Raw genomic sequence first — 15,008 nt, 5'->3', positions numbered from 1 at the left:
AAAAAGGCTTCTATTCTTTGTTGTCATGTGACTAACAGCTGTGATTGAAACAAGGGGCCAAAGGTTAAACACAGGCAACTTCAACTCAGGTTAAAAATGTTTTTCTTTCATAAGGGTAGACTCCAAGTGTTAAAACATAATAAAGCTCACATAGAAACTGAGAATGTAGAAACAAAGAATTTTAAATTTTTGAAACCAATTTAGAGTAAATGTAGAGGAAATTTAATGAAAATAACAAAGAAAGATTATTGTTTAGGGGTCACGGTGGCTTAGTGGTTAGCATGTTTGCCTCACACCTCCAGGGTTGGGGGTTCGATTCCCGCCTCCGCCTTGTGTGTTTGGAGTTTGCATGTTCTCCCCGTGCCTCAGGGGTTTCCTCCGGGTACTCCGGTTTCCTCCCCCGGTCCAAAGACATGCATGGTAGGTTGATTGGCATCTCTGGAAAATTGTCCGTAGTGTGTGATTGCGTGAGTGAATGAGAGTGTGTGTGTGCCCTGCGATGGGTTGGCACTCCGTCCAGGGTGTATCCTGCCTTGATGCCCGATGACGCCTGAGATAGGCACAGGCTCCCCGTGACCCGAGATAGTTCGGATAAGCGCTAGAAAATGAGTGAGTGAGTGAGTGAGTGATTATTGTTTACAAATAAAATAAGTGCACAATTTTAAACAGTGGTTTTGGATCGCTTATAAATTCAAGCATTATAATAGTCTTTGGTTTTTTATTTGAAATTCTAGGCTCATAAAAACTTCTACTTTTCCTATGTTTACTTTTTTTGATATTCAGTAATTAGCTTTTAAATGAAACTAGTGTAGCAAGGCTAACACCTTTGCACTGCAGTCTTTGATCGCTAGCATTTTTGAATGAAAAAAAAGCACGCCAGGCGAGTAGGCAAGATGAACGGCGACATGTGCAGGTTAATATAACACCACTCTACACAAGTACCACCATAAAACATTTGCATAACTTGTTTTAATGTGTTTGGAAAAAATTGCGCAGTCGCTTGATGAAGATACCTCAGCATGGAAACTTTTACCTAGGTGGTCTCTTTCCACCCATCCAGTTGTTTACTTCGCTCTTCAAGGGATCACAGCTGAGACAAACAGACAAAAAAGACAAGTGTCTGGTTTCACAACCGCACACAATGGCCTTGACACACCTTCTCTCTTTTAACGCACATGTTCATGTATAAACACTTTTGTTTAAAACCACACTCACACTCACACACACACGGCCGTACCTGCACACACAAACTGATGCATTCGATACCGACGGGTAATTAACAGCAGAGCAGCAACGGAACTCAGTCCATGATCTCATTCCTCCACACCCATCCCCCTGGCCCTCCTTTCCTGACACTTACCTGTCTTCTCCTGCCAGTCTCCTGCCATCAGATTGGGCTTGGTGTGTGTTTACATGACAGATTGGGCCCCAGTGGGAACCTTAATTGCATCATTTCATGGATGCGAGTCAGCGTACCGGCTTACAGGCAGTAAACAGTGGAGGACCAAGGCATTTGATGGAGCTTATGTTCTAGCCAACACATAAAAACCATGCATGCTTGGGTTGGATCATCTGTTGGCTGTGTTCAGAGTGTGAGTGTGAAAGTGGCAGCATGATGGATGTAAATTGGGAAAGTGCCATGAACCAGATGGTATAAGGTGTAGAAACCATGGTTGGTATAAGGAAGTTTATTTGAACTACAGTAGAGTGATTCATTTTTAAATGCCATTTACTGATTTACCTTTAAAAAAAAAAGTATTTCTATTAGTCCTGTGCTGGAACAGCGTTTCGTCCAGGGTGTATTTTTGCCTTGCACCCAGTGTTGCCAGGATAGAGACAGAATTAAGTATTACCCATACCAGAATAAAGATGGAATGAGGTGGAATCATGGTATAAGAGGCATTAAGATAAATGCCTTGATTCTGATTGGTTAGAAGATGTTTATTAGATTTCTGCAGCTGTCAGAATAGTTCAGGCTATGAGCTGTTATTACTTTCATAGAAATAGTTTATTTCACAAGGGCTTGTATAAAAGATGCTCATATAAACGGATTAAAATAAACATCTATATATACGTAGATATTTTGAAATTTCCAGTGAGGATCTGCTTATTTAGCGATTTTTGTCTCCAGTGTAACTGTAAAAAAGCTATAACTTTTTTTTTTCATCTCTAACATATCATTGCATTTTTATAAAATGAACTAACAGAGAAAAAAGAGAGCAAAGTGAAGAAAAAGCTGAAGAACTGTTTTAACGTAAGCAATCAACTTTAAAGTGCTCTTTGAAAAGTTATGTGTTATTCTTTAATAGGTTAAAAATATCAGTGCTGACATATTGTTCATATGTTCATATAGGGACTGTGTAGAAACTGTTACTGATTAGGCGCAGTGTAAAAAAATGCATTTCTTTTCTTGATATTTAGTTTATTAATTTCCATAAAGTTAATGTAAAAAAGTCAAAGGCAGAAATTTGCTCTTAGGCTCGCTCCGTCGGTGAGTGTGTGCTGACAGGGATATCAGAATTCCTCGTTCATGGCCCACACACACTGCAGCAGTAGTCCTCAATGACTCAGTCATGTAAACACATGAAGTAACAGAATACGCTGCGCAATCAAGGCCGTGACAAGACCAGATACAGAACTGGGGGACTGTCATGCAAAGGAAAGTACATCAGCTGTTTACTCAATCTCTTTCGAAGCATATCAGTACTATAAGACAGTTGTTGCCATTATTTAAAATGATTACACTGTACCTTATTACTCAAAAATAAAGTCTTTTCTAATAAAGGTTTTACGTGTGAGGACGATGAACCTGAATAAATAGAGAACAGAGTGTGAGTGCACATTCATCATTATTTTGGTCATTGTTTTTAAACTGTTATCCGTAAGAATAAATTCTGTACAGTACATGTACGAAGAATTTTAACACACCTCTATCATACCAACCATCCAAGTCAGAGAAATATTTAGTATACAGTCTCGTGGTGTTTACCCAGTGCTGGGTTACACTGTTTATTAAAGATAGCCAGACAAGGGCTCTTTGGGGGACAGAAAGAAAACCATTCCAAATGAAAGAAATGATTCATGCCACAGATAACACATAAACTAAAACGTACCCCATCACGCTGGCTCTCGCTATTTCAGTTGGCTCCAAACAATCAACAGACGAGCAGGCATCAAGCGACTCTCTGAATACATTGTGGTGGCTTCGATGCTGTGTGTGGTCCTCATTTGTTATGATAACGAGCACTCAATCTGATTGATATTTGGTGATATTCCCCGGGTGATGTGTTCTATTTATTTGAAGAATTTAATTAAACACTGTCAGTCTGCACAGTGAAAACCGCAAATGGTCATTTAGATCCAGAGTATCTCTGTGTGCTACAAACTCAAATCATATGAAGGCTGTTTATATTTGGCGTGCACCCTTGTAATCCGATCGTGTTTGTTTCCCCGAAATCCGCACCTTGTGGAAGTGTGGAAATGGAAAGTTTGGATGATCGAGGTCACTTCTGTCTACTTTAGGTATTGTAACAGCAGTAGAAGAGCAAAACATCCAGGGTTTTAATTCTGGATTAACATTTTTAAAATATTGCTCTAAGAAGCCACCTTGGCCTCCTTGGCGTAGTCTGAACGTTTCTCTGTGCACTGTACGTTGATAAAAAAATAAAAAAAACCTAGCTGGAAATTTGGCCAGTGACGCACAAGAAATGAGACACTTCCCAGCACTGAGCCACAACAGACACCAGGGGAACCTACGTAAAGCAATAGTTTGTTTGCACTGCAAAATATTCTCTGATATATTTGCGGATAAAATGTTTATATGTGCTGGACACCGTGTGCAGACTGAAGCCTCTCAGTGTGTCCTTGTACCTGTTGTGGACTCAGTTTCAGATAATCTATTCTCAGTGCATAGAAATAGGAAAGTCAGGTAGGAAAATCTGAGTCCAAAATAAAAAAAAAAAAAAAAAATGTTTTATTACCTTAACAAAAAGGAAAATATTGTATATTGTCCAGAACTTGCCCAATAAACAACAATACAAAAATTATTAAAATAAAAGACAATGACTGCTAACCGTATAAAAACAGCAAGGCCAATTAAGATATTTGGATATGAGATCAAAAGATGAAAATGATATACATAGATTTGTTAATAAACTTTGATAAATAAAATATCTAAGTGAGTGAAAGTATTAAAACAGTTAGTTTGTTTTTTGTGTATCCATTGCTTGCTAGAACTGCACCAATCTGGCAACCCACCGATTACTTTCAATTATTTTGCATTAGATTATAAGAACAGCTTTTTTCAGTTGTTGTTTTTTTTCATGGAGTTTCTCCCTTCAGTCTCTTCTTCAGGAGGTGAAATGCTACTTAATTGGGTTAAGAGATCGATGTTTATTGCCTTGGACATTCCACTATAAGTTACCCGTCCACAAGTGTTGCATTGGCTGTATATTTTGGATCATTGTCTTGTTGCATGATGAAGTTCCTCCGAATAAGACGCATTGGATGCATTTCTCTGTAAATTGTCAGACAGACTTTTGAATCCATTCTGCTGCTACCATCATTAGTTACACCATTGATAATAATTAGTAAGTCTGTTCCGGAATCATCTATGCAAAGCCCAAGTCATGACACTACCTCCAACCTGATTGACTGATGATCTTGGATCCTCTGGATCATGAGCAGATCCTTTTATTCTCCACACTGTGGCCTCTTTGTCACTTTGCCAGAGGTTCATCTTGGTTCCAGTACGTTTGCTTCTTATCTCTGTATTTCTTTGTAAATTTCCATCTGGACTTCTGATTATTACTGTTGATGAGTGGTTTGTATCTTATAGCATGGCCTCTACATTTCATTACATTACATTACATTAGAAGTCTTTTTGTTATGGTGGATTGTGATATGAGCTGTCACAATGATTTTGTCATCAACTGCTGTGTTTTTCCTTAGCAGACCTGTTTGATGTCTGGTTGTTAGTACACCAGTGGTTTCTTTTCTTTCAGGACAATCCAAATTGTTGTACTGACTAAAACCATTGCTTGTACAATAGTTCCGATTGATTTTCCCTCTTTTCTCGACTCACTTTTCTCCCATAGACAGCTCTCTGGTCTGCATGTCAGTCTTTACAGGTGAAACCCAGGGTTCAAACCAGAGCTGTAAACTGTTTAAACTGAATAATTTTTTATTAATTAGTTAATTAATTAACATTTATGAAAGGAGTCTCTGGTGCCAGTATTTTGGACAGCCGTGGAGCTTTGTAAAGTTTCCCAGCATGAGAAAGTTTTCAGGACAAAGAAGTTTACACTATCTGCTTTTTTCTGTAATACATCAGGCTGTGAACAAGAGACAGAGAGAGAAAAAAGAGAGACATATAGAGAAAGAGAGAGAGAGAGAGAGGGAGAGAGAAAGAGAGAGAAAGCTGATGAGTGAATTACAGTTTATTGCGGCTATAACGTAAGTGATAACAGGAACTAACATCAACTCTAACTTCAAATCATGCAAAAATGCATGATGATTTGTTCAGCAATAAATGCAGCATTGTAATTGCTGTGGTGAAAGCGGAATACAGAGTTATACCGATGTTGGATTCAGGGATTGTGAGGATACTTACATGGTAGATTTTGACCTATATGTTTTGGAGCATTGTCCTGTCAGGGTCAGTTTCTTGATGGCCTGTGTCACATTTGCTCCCAGTATTTGCTAATATTTTCTAGATGTGCAGTAATGTGACAATAATACAATTAGAACTATGTGTCTTTGCTTCACAATGCCCTGAAATGGATTTCTGGTCATGTCATTCCTTACTTAATTAATAAAATGAAATGCTTTTTTATCCATTTACACTTACATTTCAATACAAATAAATTGAATTGAATTGAAATGTAAGTGTAACTGGATAAAAAAGCTTGATAATTTTAATCTTGAAAATATTTTATTCTGTTTCTACACAAAATATTTTCAAGTTTAAAATTAAGTTATTATGTCTAACATCTATCCCCAATGAGCAAGCCGGAGGTGACGGTGGCAAGGAAAAATTCCATATTTACAGTATTGCCATATTTATTGGCCATAGTGAATGCCATGGTATGGTTTCAAGACAAGTTTGTTCCTTTTATCTCTTGCAATTGATTTAGACACACCTGGCCAAGTCACATATTTTGTACATATTTGAAAAGAGTGAAAAGAATTATTCTTATTTGAGAATTTTTCAGGGGGGGCACGGTGGCTTAGTGGTTAGCACGTTCGCCTCACACCTCCAGGGTCGGGGTTCGATTACCACCTCCGCCTTGTGTGTGTGGAGTTTGCATGTTCTCCCCGTGCCTCGGGGGTTTCCTCCGGGTACTCCGGTTTCCTCCCCCGGTCCAAAGACATGCATGGTAGGTTGATTGGCATCTCTGGAAAATTGTCTGTAGTGTGTGAGTGTGTGTGTGTGTGCCCTGTGATGGGTTGGCACTCCGTCCAGGGTGTATCCTGCCTTGATGCCCGATGACGCCTGAGATAGGCACAGGCTCCATGTGACCCGAGGTAGTTCGGACAAGCGGTAGAAGATGTTTGAATGAATGAATGAATGAATGAGAATTTTTCAGACATATTTTATTCCCAGTAGCCTTAAGAACTACCTCCATACAGAGTTATACCGATGTTGGATTCAGGGATTGTGAGGATACTTACATGGTGGATGTTGACCTAAATGTTTTGGAGCATTGTCCTGTTGTAGAAGCCAGGGTCAGTTTCTTGATAGCCTGTTTCACATTTGCTCCCAGTATTTGCTAATATTTTCTAGAATCCATTCATTCATCTACATGTGTGTTGTTTCCTGTGCTAATATTACTCCACTGTATCACCACTGATTGGCATCTCTGGAAAATTGTCCGTAGTGTGTGATTGCGTGAGTGAATGAGTGTGTGTGCCCTGCGATGGGTTGGCACTCCGTCCAGGGTGTATCCTGCCTTGATGCCCAATGACGCCTGAGATAGGCACAGGCTCCCCGTGACCCAAAGTAGATCGGATAAGCGGTAGAAGATGAACGAATGAATGTATCACCACTCTAGTGTTAGCAGAACTTTCTAGAATGTTTTGTGTTGACTTTCGGAATTGCAGCTTTAGTTAAATTATATTGTTAGAGTTTTTCCTGATCCTGCCTTGCCTTGCCTTGTTTCCCTTTAACTATCTTTTATTAATGAAAATTAACACTGGAAATAATAATTCGGCAGTGTTTTGATATCATTTTATAACTTTCTGCTGCTTTGTAGGCATCGAGCCTATGGAGCCTATGGTTGTTGAGTTTAAAGAGTCAGAAAATATAAAATGCTATGAAATTGTTAATTCCTGTTCAGCTTAATGAGTCCTAATGAGCCAAATAATGAATTATTTCTAAAACTTAGTTCTGAGACTTTACAACTACGAGGGTGTCCAAACTTTTGCTCAAGCCAGAATTAGTATTTTATTTGGAACTGTTCATCAGATAGTTGTTCCCAAACCAGCATCAGAAAGCTTGGAGAAACCAGAAAGCAGCTTTTAAACCAAATATCTCCATAGTGAAGGCTTTCCCATGGAGAAAAAAATTAAAGCTTTACTTTAGACTGTTATAAAGCACTGACACTGGAGACTCCTTCTAAACATGTAATATAAACCTCCTCTTCACCATATCAAATATTATAAAGGTTAAAATAATTCCGGTTATGATCTTCTCTATGTGTGCTTTTTTCTATGGAACCAGTAACGAGTGAATTAATAAAAACTGATTGGCCTTGTTACAGGAACTGAATCTACACAAACTGACCAATCAGAATCGAGAATCCAGTAGCGCTTGGTACAATGAGCGGTTACGACACATTCATTGATAATAACACTACTGAATAACAGTGTTTTTATATCTAACATGTTCCTCAAATTTGGAGAAAAAACAGTCTGCTTTTTCTTTTTTCTTAAAACATGCTATACACTTTAATAAACATAATGATACTTTTAGGAAGACACCAAGATAGCCCTAGTTTTATTTACAATACATGATCAAATTCTTCACATGAAACAGAACAAACATTGCAGACAATTAAAATTAAATAACTTTATGGCATAACTACTTAAATAACGTATTAAAACAAAATGAACAAAAAAAAAAACAAATGAAAAAAAAAGGGTTACTCTATTCACATGACACCTTCCCAGCAGCTCCAATGCAAGTTTCACATTAAGTGCTAATATTACAAAATAGACTTACAGCATAGATTCCTTACATTTATGGGAAAAGCAATGAAGTCAGTTTCACATGGAAGACAACATACTGTACCATCATTAGTGTACTTAAAAGCAAGGAACGCTCTGTGTGACGCTGAGAGCAGGGACAAAAAGGCGACTAGTGATACAGTGGACTAAATAACACAAATGATAGTGATCTATAAAAAAAAAATAAAATAAAATAAAATCTCGGATGGAAATGTCCGTCTCTTTGGATGCGTTTGAAGAAAATTCGTCCAATTGACTGGCCAGGTTTTTTGCATGCCGTGATGGTGTATGAAATTCAGGCTTAAGATTAAAAGTGATGAACACAAGCAATTTAAATTGTGGTAGGTTCAGCATATAAATCACTTTTTACGTATTACAAAAAAATAAGCTTTTCTGTGTTACATAAGTGTCGGATCTGTTTACGTTTGTCAGCTTGCGATGGGGGGAACCTCTAATCAGTCAGGATAATCACACAGTCTTTTGCAATGTGGAATGTTCCATTGGCCGTATCATTCATTTTTATTGGTGACTCATGCTTAGAGTATATGATTACACATTCTCCTGTTTTTGCCTTTAGGCCTTTTTTTTCCACATACTCAGTACAATGGGTCATTATTTAAAAAAAAAAAAAAAAAAAAAAAATTAAATAAAATACAAAAAAAAAAAACAAACAGACTTGCATCATTCACTTTTTATAGAGATAGCAAGTACGACTTCAAATAATCTCATGAATAGAGCAAAATGCTATACACAATGTGATGAGTTTACAATAGCTTTTTTTTCCTAGATATGAAAAAGAAATCAGAAAAACATCTTTTTTTTTAATAATACACAATGTGAATCCATAGGCTTAATGTAAAACTGCTTTCTAGTAATACTCTCCCGTCATATATTATTACGCTTAAAAAAATAAACCTTCCTCTATTGAAACAATGGTAATACTATATTACTTTGCAAAGCTAAGTAGTACTTATCTTAGTACAGTACTATCAGAAATGTACAGCACTATGCTTGTTCCCTTTTGACACTGTTAACTGAAGACCATTCAGTGATTGGAAAAAAAAGACACATGGATCTTTGATAAATAAAAAAAAAGATCCCAGTGAATGATGGTAATCTATTATTTGTTTTATACTATTATTTTCTTTTATACTCGTGGCAGTGTAACTAGCAACAACAACAACAACAACAACAACAACAAAAAAAATACTGTGAAAATGCTGGTCTTAGAAGATTTATACAAAGCTAGCTTGTTTCTTTGCTGAAGTTCAAACAGGAACAACAAAACATACACAAACCTAATGAAATGTATGTAAATCTATGATACATTATTTATATCAAAAGCAGCGTGCATGGTCATGAAGAATATCAGAAAACTGGTAGAAATATCAGAATCAAAGTGACTGTCGAAAAAACATTCTTGATTTGCAAATTTTTCCTTTACACAAGTACACGAGGGTTGCAGCCGTCTTCAGGTTTGAATTGATTCTTTTGATCGTTTCTGCAAGAGTTATTAATGGCCTAGACCAAGCTTTAAACACTGGCATCAAGTCCCAACTAGGTGACTCCATGAATATTTCTGGAATTACACTGGCACTATGTATTGTAACCAGTTTCTTTTTATCTCGATGATGAATGGGATAAACTCAGGTTTATCAAACAAATAGATACAACGTTCTTCTTAAAAAAAAATTATATATATATATATATATATATATATATATATATATATATATATATATATATATATATATATATATATATATATGTTATTTGGCTAAGCCTTTGGTGTGAGGTTATGGATCCAGAGCCACTATGACTTCCTGTGAGGAGCTTCAGTCAGGTAGACTGTCCATTTGATTTCCCAGAGTGAGCTTTGTAGCCTTATATGTCTTGATTTTGTATATTGGTCTTTCAATGGTTGTGCAGTCGGTTTATAGTCATGTGCAGGGTTTATACAGACTGTCCAAACTGAGCTTAGATTGTGAGTCCAGCGATTTGAGGCATATCCTTTTCACTGGCCAATCATAGAAGAAGAATACGGGCTGAGTCCGGAAGAATACACAGCAAAGAGATAGCTAAAGCACTGAGTGCTGGACCCTTTAGCATTGTGCAAGGGCTTCTCATGGACTCCTATTTCATATCACTAAGTTTATGGTTGTGTAAATGACGCCTGGGACAGTGCTATATCTAATTTTGAACCAATGGTATTTGCACTGAATCTCATAGTGGGATCTTTGTCAATAATTTAATATATATAAAAATTAAACCTGCTAAATGTCAGGATGAGTCTACGAGGTTAACCCAAACAAGAATTTGAATGCATCAACCAACTTTGGGAGTAAATACCAGCATTAATTGACCAATGATGGTCCACCACATGGGTAGTCAGTGATGATTGTGGTAATGAAGATGGGATGCAGTTGGAGGTTGCGGGTGTTGGTGTCCTGAAGGCAAACCCTCAAGAAAAAAGTCTCCTTAAAGTTCCGCCTCCAGACCGGAGTAGAGTTGCTCAGTCTCCCTGCGCTATTTAGACAATGTAACTAGTGAGGTCCAGCAGATATGATGTCATATCGATGATGTGATCTAAAATGCCATCTTTGTCCTGATCCTCTTCTACGCCTCGCTCTCCTTTCTCACACTGTGCCCCAGAGAAGCCTTCCTTACAGAAGCACTTGTTAGGTTCGATGCAGACTCCTCCGTTTCGGCAGGTGGGTTCACACTTGGCTGTAAAGGATGAGCAGAAGAAGTTTTTCAAAATTTCTCCACACCTTTGATATAACACCATATTAATTATAATATGTAAAGGTATGTATGAGTACCTCTTAAGCAGAAGGGACCCTCCCAGCCGTTGTTACAGCAACACTTTCCGGTGGGAGTGCAGTGGCCATTTTTGCATTCCCGAGAACACGAGCTGCTCAGCATCTCTGGAGCTTCTACTGGCCGCCGGCATTCCTTAGGCACCTGAGGCCTGTAGGAACATCACACACACTTTACCACACTGTTACTAAATACCAGTTTGGTACAAAAAATGAGCAGCTGTAGGATTAGATTCCTTTAAGCGACTATCAATTTTTATACCACAGCATTGTTGAGTTCTCACATCCGATTGGACAGACAGCTCTGACAGCACTGCAGCCTCAAATCACAGGTTAATATAAATGGATTTGTTTTAATATGTCATATAGTATAGCATATGATGTTTCTATAGCAACAACATAGACAGAAAATTGGTGGTAAAAAAATGCTATTCCATAAGACTAAATAATATAGCCAATTAGAAAAGATATCAGCTGCCACTAATATTCACTGATATGGTGACATTTTCTGTAAGGAAAGGTTTATTCAACAATTTTAAAAGGTGTCTCCAGTGTCAGCCAGTTTTTCAAGATTTTGAGCTTTGTGTTTATTGGCAACATGAATGGGCAACATGATCGTACAATTTTTTTGTTTTATTAACATCGAGAGAGAAATAAGTGATTATATAATGTTAGAAATAACAGGAACTAAGTAACTTCAGGAAAATAATCAATTTCAGGGTGGTAAGAATAACTCTGCTTTGTGTTGGCCCCATTGCACCCCCATCATTTACTATTTTCCTATTACAACACATTGCCAAGTGCTTTATTTATTACACGAGCCGTGATAAATACACACCCTGAAGCACATATTGATCAGGGTGGATACACATCCCACTGTCTCAAGATGCAAAAACATGCAAGTATGGAAAGAAAATTATTATTTCTAGCAAAGAAGACTTCATATGATGGATGACGGCACATTTCTTTTGGCCTGGCAACATCTGGAAGTGGAAACAGTACCGTTTTGTGTGTAATGAGGCTCAAAGGCGAAACCTCGCCATCACGCTGAGTAGCTACTAATGAAACTGTGAGAGCTGTAGCTCTTCAAACAACCTAATGCCTTCACACACCAGCTAATGAGCCAGGCGAATCTCTTCAAGGCTGTCTATTACAGAACAGGCAGACCTGTTGACATACCCAACAGGCACACACACACAAACACACACACATACATACACTTGCACACTGTAATTGGACTCCGCTGAAGCAGTGACTATGAGGAACAGACTGAAGAGCACTTAGTTAGTTCACATCCTGTGTGTTTCACTGGGAGTGGTGCCTGGGAAAGTGAGGTGGCCAGCATGTGAGGAAAGTGGAAAACTGAAAGCAAGCCACCATTTAGGTCTTTCTCTACACTTTAGTGATCCACTGCTTCTTATTTGACAAAATGTTTAAGAATCCTTTGCATGAGAAATAGTGTTGATTACTGATGAAATGAAATATATGCGAGAGGAAATAGTGGGAGGAATTTATGACTTACTTCTATAAGTATATACTTGTGTGTGTGTGTGTGGGATGCTGGAACCAGCCTGACAGCATCAGTGACTGATGGCAGGAGTAGGGTGGTAACAAGGGGCTTCTGGCAGGCTGTATTCGAAGGGTGGGGTGGGGTAGAGGGGACCTGAAGGGGGTAGCAGGGGGTAGTTCCCATGCTTCCCACCGCTGCTTTCACCACCCGCATCAACTCTCCCCTTTCTCTCATCCGCACTCTTTTTTTGTGCTGTTGTGACAGGCTGTATGTTGTTAAAACAAAAAAGAGAGGGAGAGGGAGAGAGAGAGAGAGAGAGAGAGAGAGAGAGAGAGAGAGAGAGAGAAATAAGGGGAAAGAAACTGAGATGGAGGGTGGAAAAGAAAGAGCGAGAGAGGAAGAGAAAGGAGAGAAAGAGGTGGTTCCCCGGAGGATTGGGCTAACGCCGTTAATGACGCTAGGGTCAGCGCAGCTACTAAACAGTTTGCATTACTGGCAGGGTGGCCGTGAAAACAACACCTGCTGCTGCAGCCCTCGACAAAGGCAGCTGGGTCAACAGGCACTGTGGGAATGTATCAACTCTGGGAGGCCACTTGCATAAAACACAGACTGATAAATTAAAGGAGGGCCATGGCTTATTAGTTTAAGGCCTTCCTGGAGCCTGCCGTTCCTCTGCGCTGAATAGGAGGCTGAACACATCAGCTGCTTGGATGCTCTTTGTCCGGTCCTTCAAGTATACTGATCCTAGTTCAGACTGGAAACGTACAGTAAAGTGCCTATAGTCATAAGGGTCCTGTACACTACGAGACCCCAACAACAAGATTCCAGGAGGCGATGAAGTCTGTAATTGGAATTAAGTGCAGAAAGCTCTCAGTGCCTCACAATTCTTTTCAGCTTTTAATTCATTGTGATCTTGAGTGGTTTATTTCAGTAACCTAAATTAGGCATTTTCCATTTTCTGTTGTTGACATTTACATTTATTATATGTTCACACTGTTAAACAACAAGCAATTTATCTTGTTTGTTGACACAAAGAAATGACACAAACAATTTAAATAACCTAAGCAACACAAATAATGCCATAATTAGTCTGAAAACTGGTTGCTTGACATATACACTACATGCTAGGTTACATGTTAGCTTTATTGGTGGCCCAGCAAAGCAAGCTAACTGTACTAGCTATGTACACTCACCAGAGAGCCCAATGATTTGTCCTATTTCCGTCCGATCTTTATATATTTTCGTAATTTCCCAATGCATTTTAAGTGAAACGTCATGTTTACTGTAACAGCAAGTAGTGAGTTGCTTTCACAGAGAAACAGAAACATGTCTGACTGCATGTCTGATGACCATCGGACTGGTCACAATGTTTGTATGTGTCTCTGTAATGGATCATACCTAATGGCATAGAAATAAGAAAAATCGCAGTTCAAATTTTTTATGTTGTTGCTTTGTTGCTGTAAAAATGTGACTCAGTCTCTAGCTGTCTGTCAACTTGTCACTTACAGTACTTGTGCAAACATAGGGATCATGGAATGCATGTAGTGTTTATTTTTTTGGCATTTTTAAATGAATAGATTATACAAAACTGTTAATGTGATGTTTGATTGACACAGAATCCCTTTTACAGCCCCTAAGAAAGAATTATCTTCTCTCCCACTTCTCTCTGCCACTGAGAATCCAACAGCAAACCAATATGCACATACAAAAAACCTAGGAGTCCAACAACGCGTGCATTTTTCTCAGAAGACAGTTTTACTTCCTAGGATTTAACTTGCTGAATTTGACAATAAAACAGTAGATTTATCCAAGCAGTGGGGTGTACTGTGGGAGTTACATACATCGTCCATGCCAAAATGAGCTTCGTCACGCTGCTTGCTGCAGACCCTCTATCCCTTTTTTTGTCATCTCTCGCTATTGTCCGGCAGTCTTTGTGAGTACATTGTGTCAGAAAAATTTACTGTGTATTGTAGCTGTAGGCCATTCAGTGACACTGCAAAGGGGCTTTGTCAAAGGGAAGGACGTGGTGGAGAGTTCGTGAGATTTAGAGGACAAAGTCAAATAAAGGGGTCTTTGGTGAAGAATTGGGGGTTATAGAACCAGAAAATGTGAACAGTTTTTTCGACGTATTTGTATCCTACTTCTTCTTTCACACATCTCTGGCTTTCTCGCTCACTTGTGCACACACACGTGCATGCCTGCTAACCTCGAGAAAAAGCCTGAAGTGATTTGTGGCTTTCATAACGAAAGTACTTCATTAAAAGGCTTCTAAAAAGCCCATTCAGAACGCAAGATCTCAGCGCTGAAATCCACTGAAAAGGCAAAATCTGCATGAAACATATGCTTCATATACTATGTTTTACATTACAGTATGCTCTAAAGCTCCATTGTAAGCTTAAGTGACCAAAAAAAGACCCACCGCAGCCAGCTGACTGCTTATTAGGAGTTTAGGA

At 38.6% G+C, this 15,008-nt stretch overlaps 1 protein-coding gene across 2 annotated transcripts in view; it reads right to left on the bottom strand.

The window, feature by feature from the left end:
* Positions 1-9,985: 9,985 nt before the first annotated feature.
* The window catches only part of hhip (hedgehog interacting protein), a 30,450-nt gene continuing 25,427 nt past the window's right edge, over positions 9,986-15,008 (bottom strand). For both annotated transcript variants that reach the window (XM_060873117.1, XM_060873118.1), the window contains exons 12-13: positions 11,049-11,197; positions 9,986-10,953 (exon numbers count right to left, since the gene is read on the bottom strand). In XM_060873117.1, coding sequence (XP_060729100.1) covers positions 10,757-10,953; positions 11,049-11,197 — 346 coding nt within the window. In that variant the 3' untranslated portion in view covers positions 9,986-10,756. The remainder of the gene's footprint in view (positions 10,954-11,048; positions 11,198-15,008) is intronic.

Source organism: Tachysurus vachellii, chromosome 6 (assembly GCF_030014155.1).
Source record: "Tachysurus vachellii isolate PV-2020 chromosome 6, HZAU_Pvac_v1, whole genome shotgun sequence".
NCBI classification, from domain to species: domain Eukaryota; kingdom Metazoa; phylum Chordata; class Actinopteri; order Siluriformes; family Bagridae; genus Tachysurus; species Tachysurus vachellii.
The sequence above is the reverse complement of the archived record's forward strand: the minus strand, read 5'-3'. Positions and strand labels throughout refer to the sequence as shown.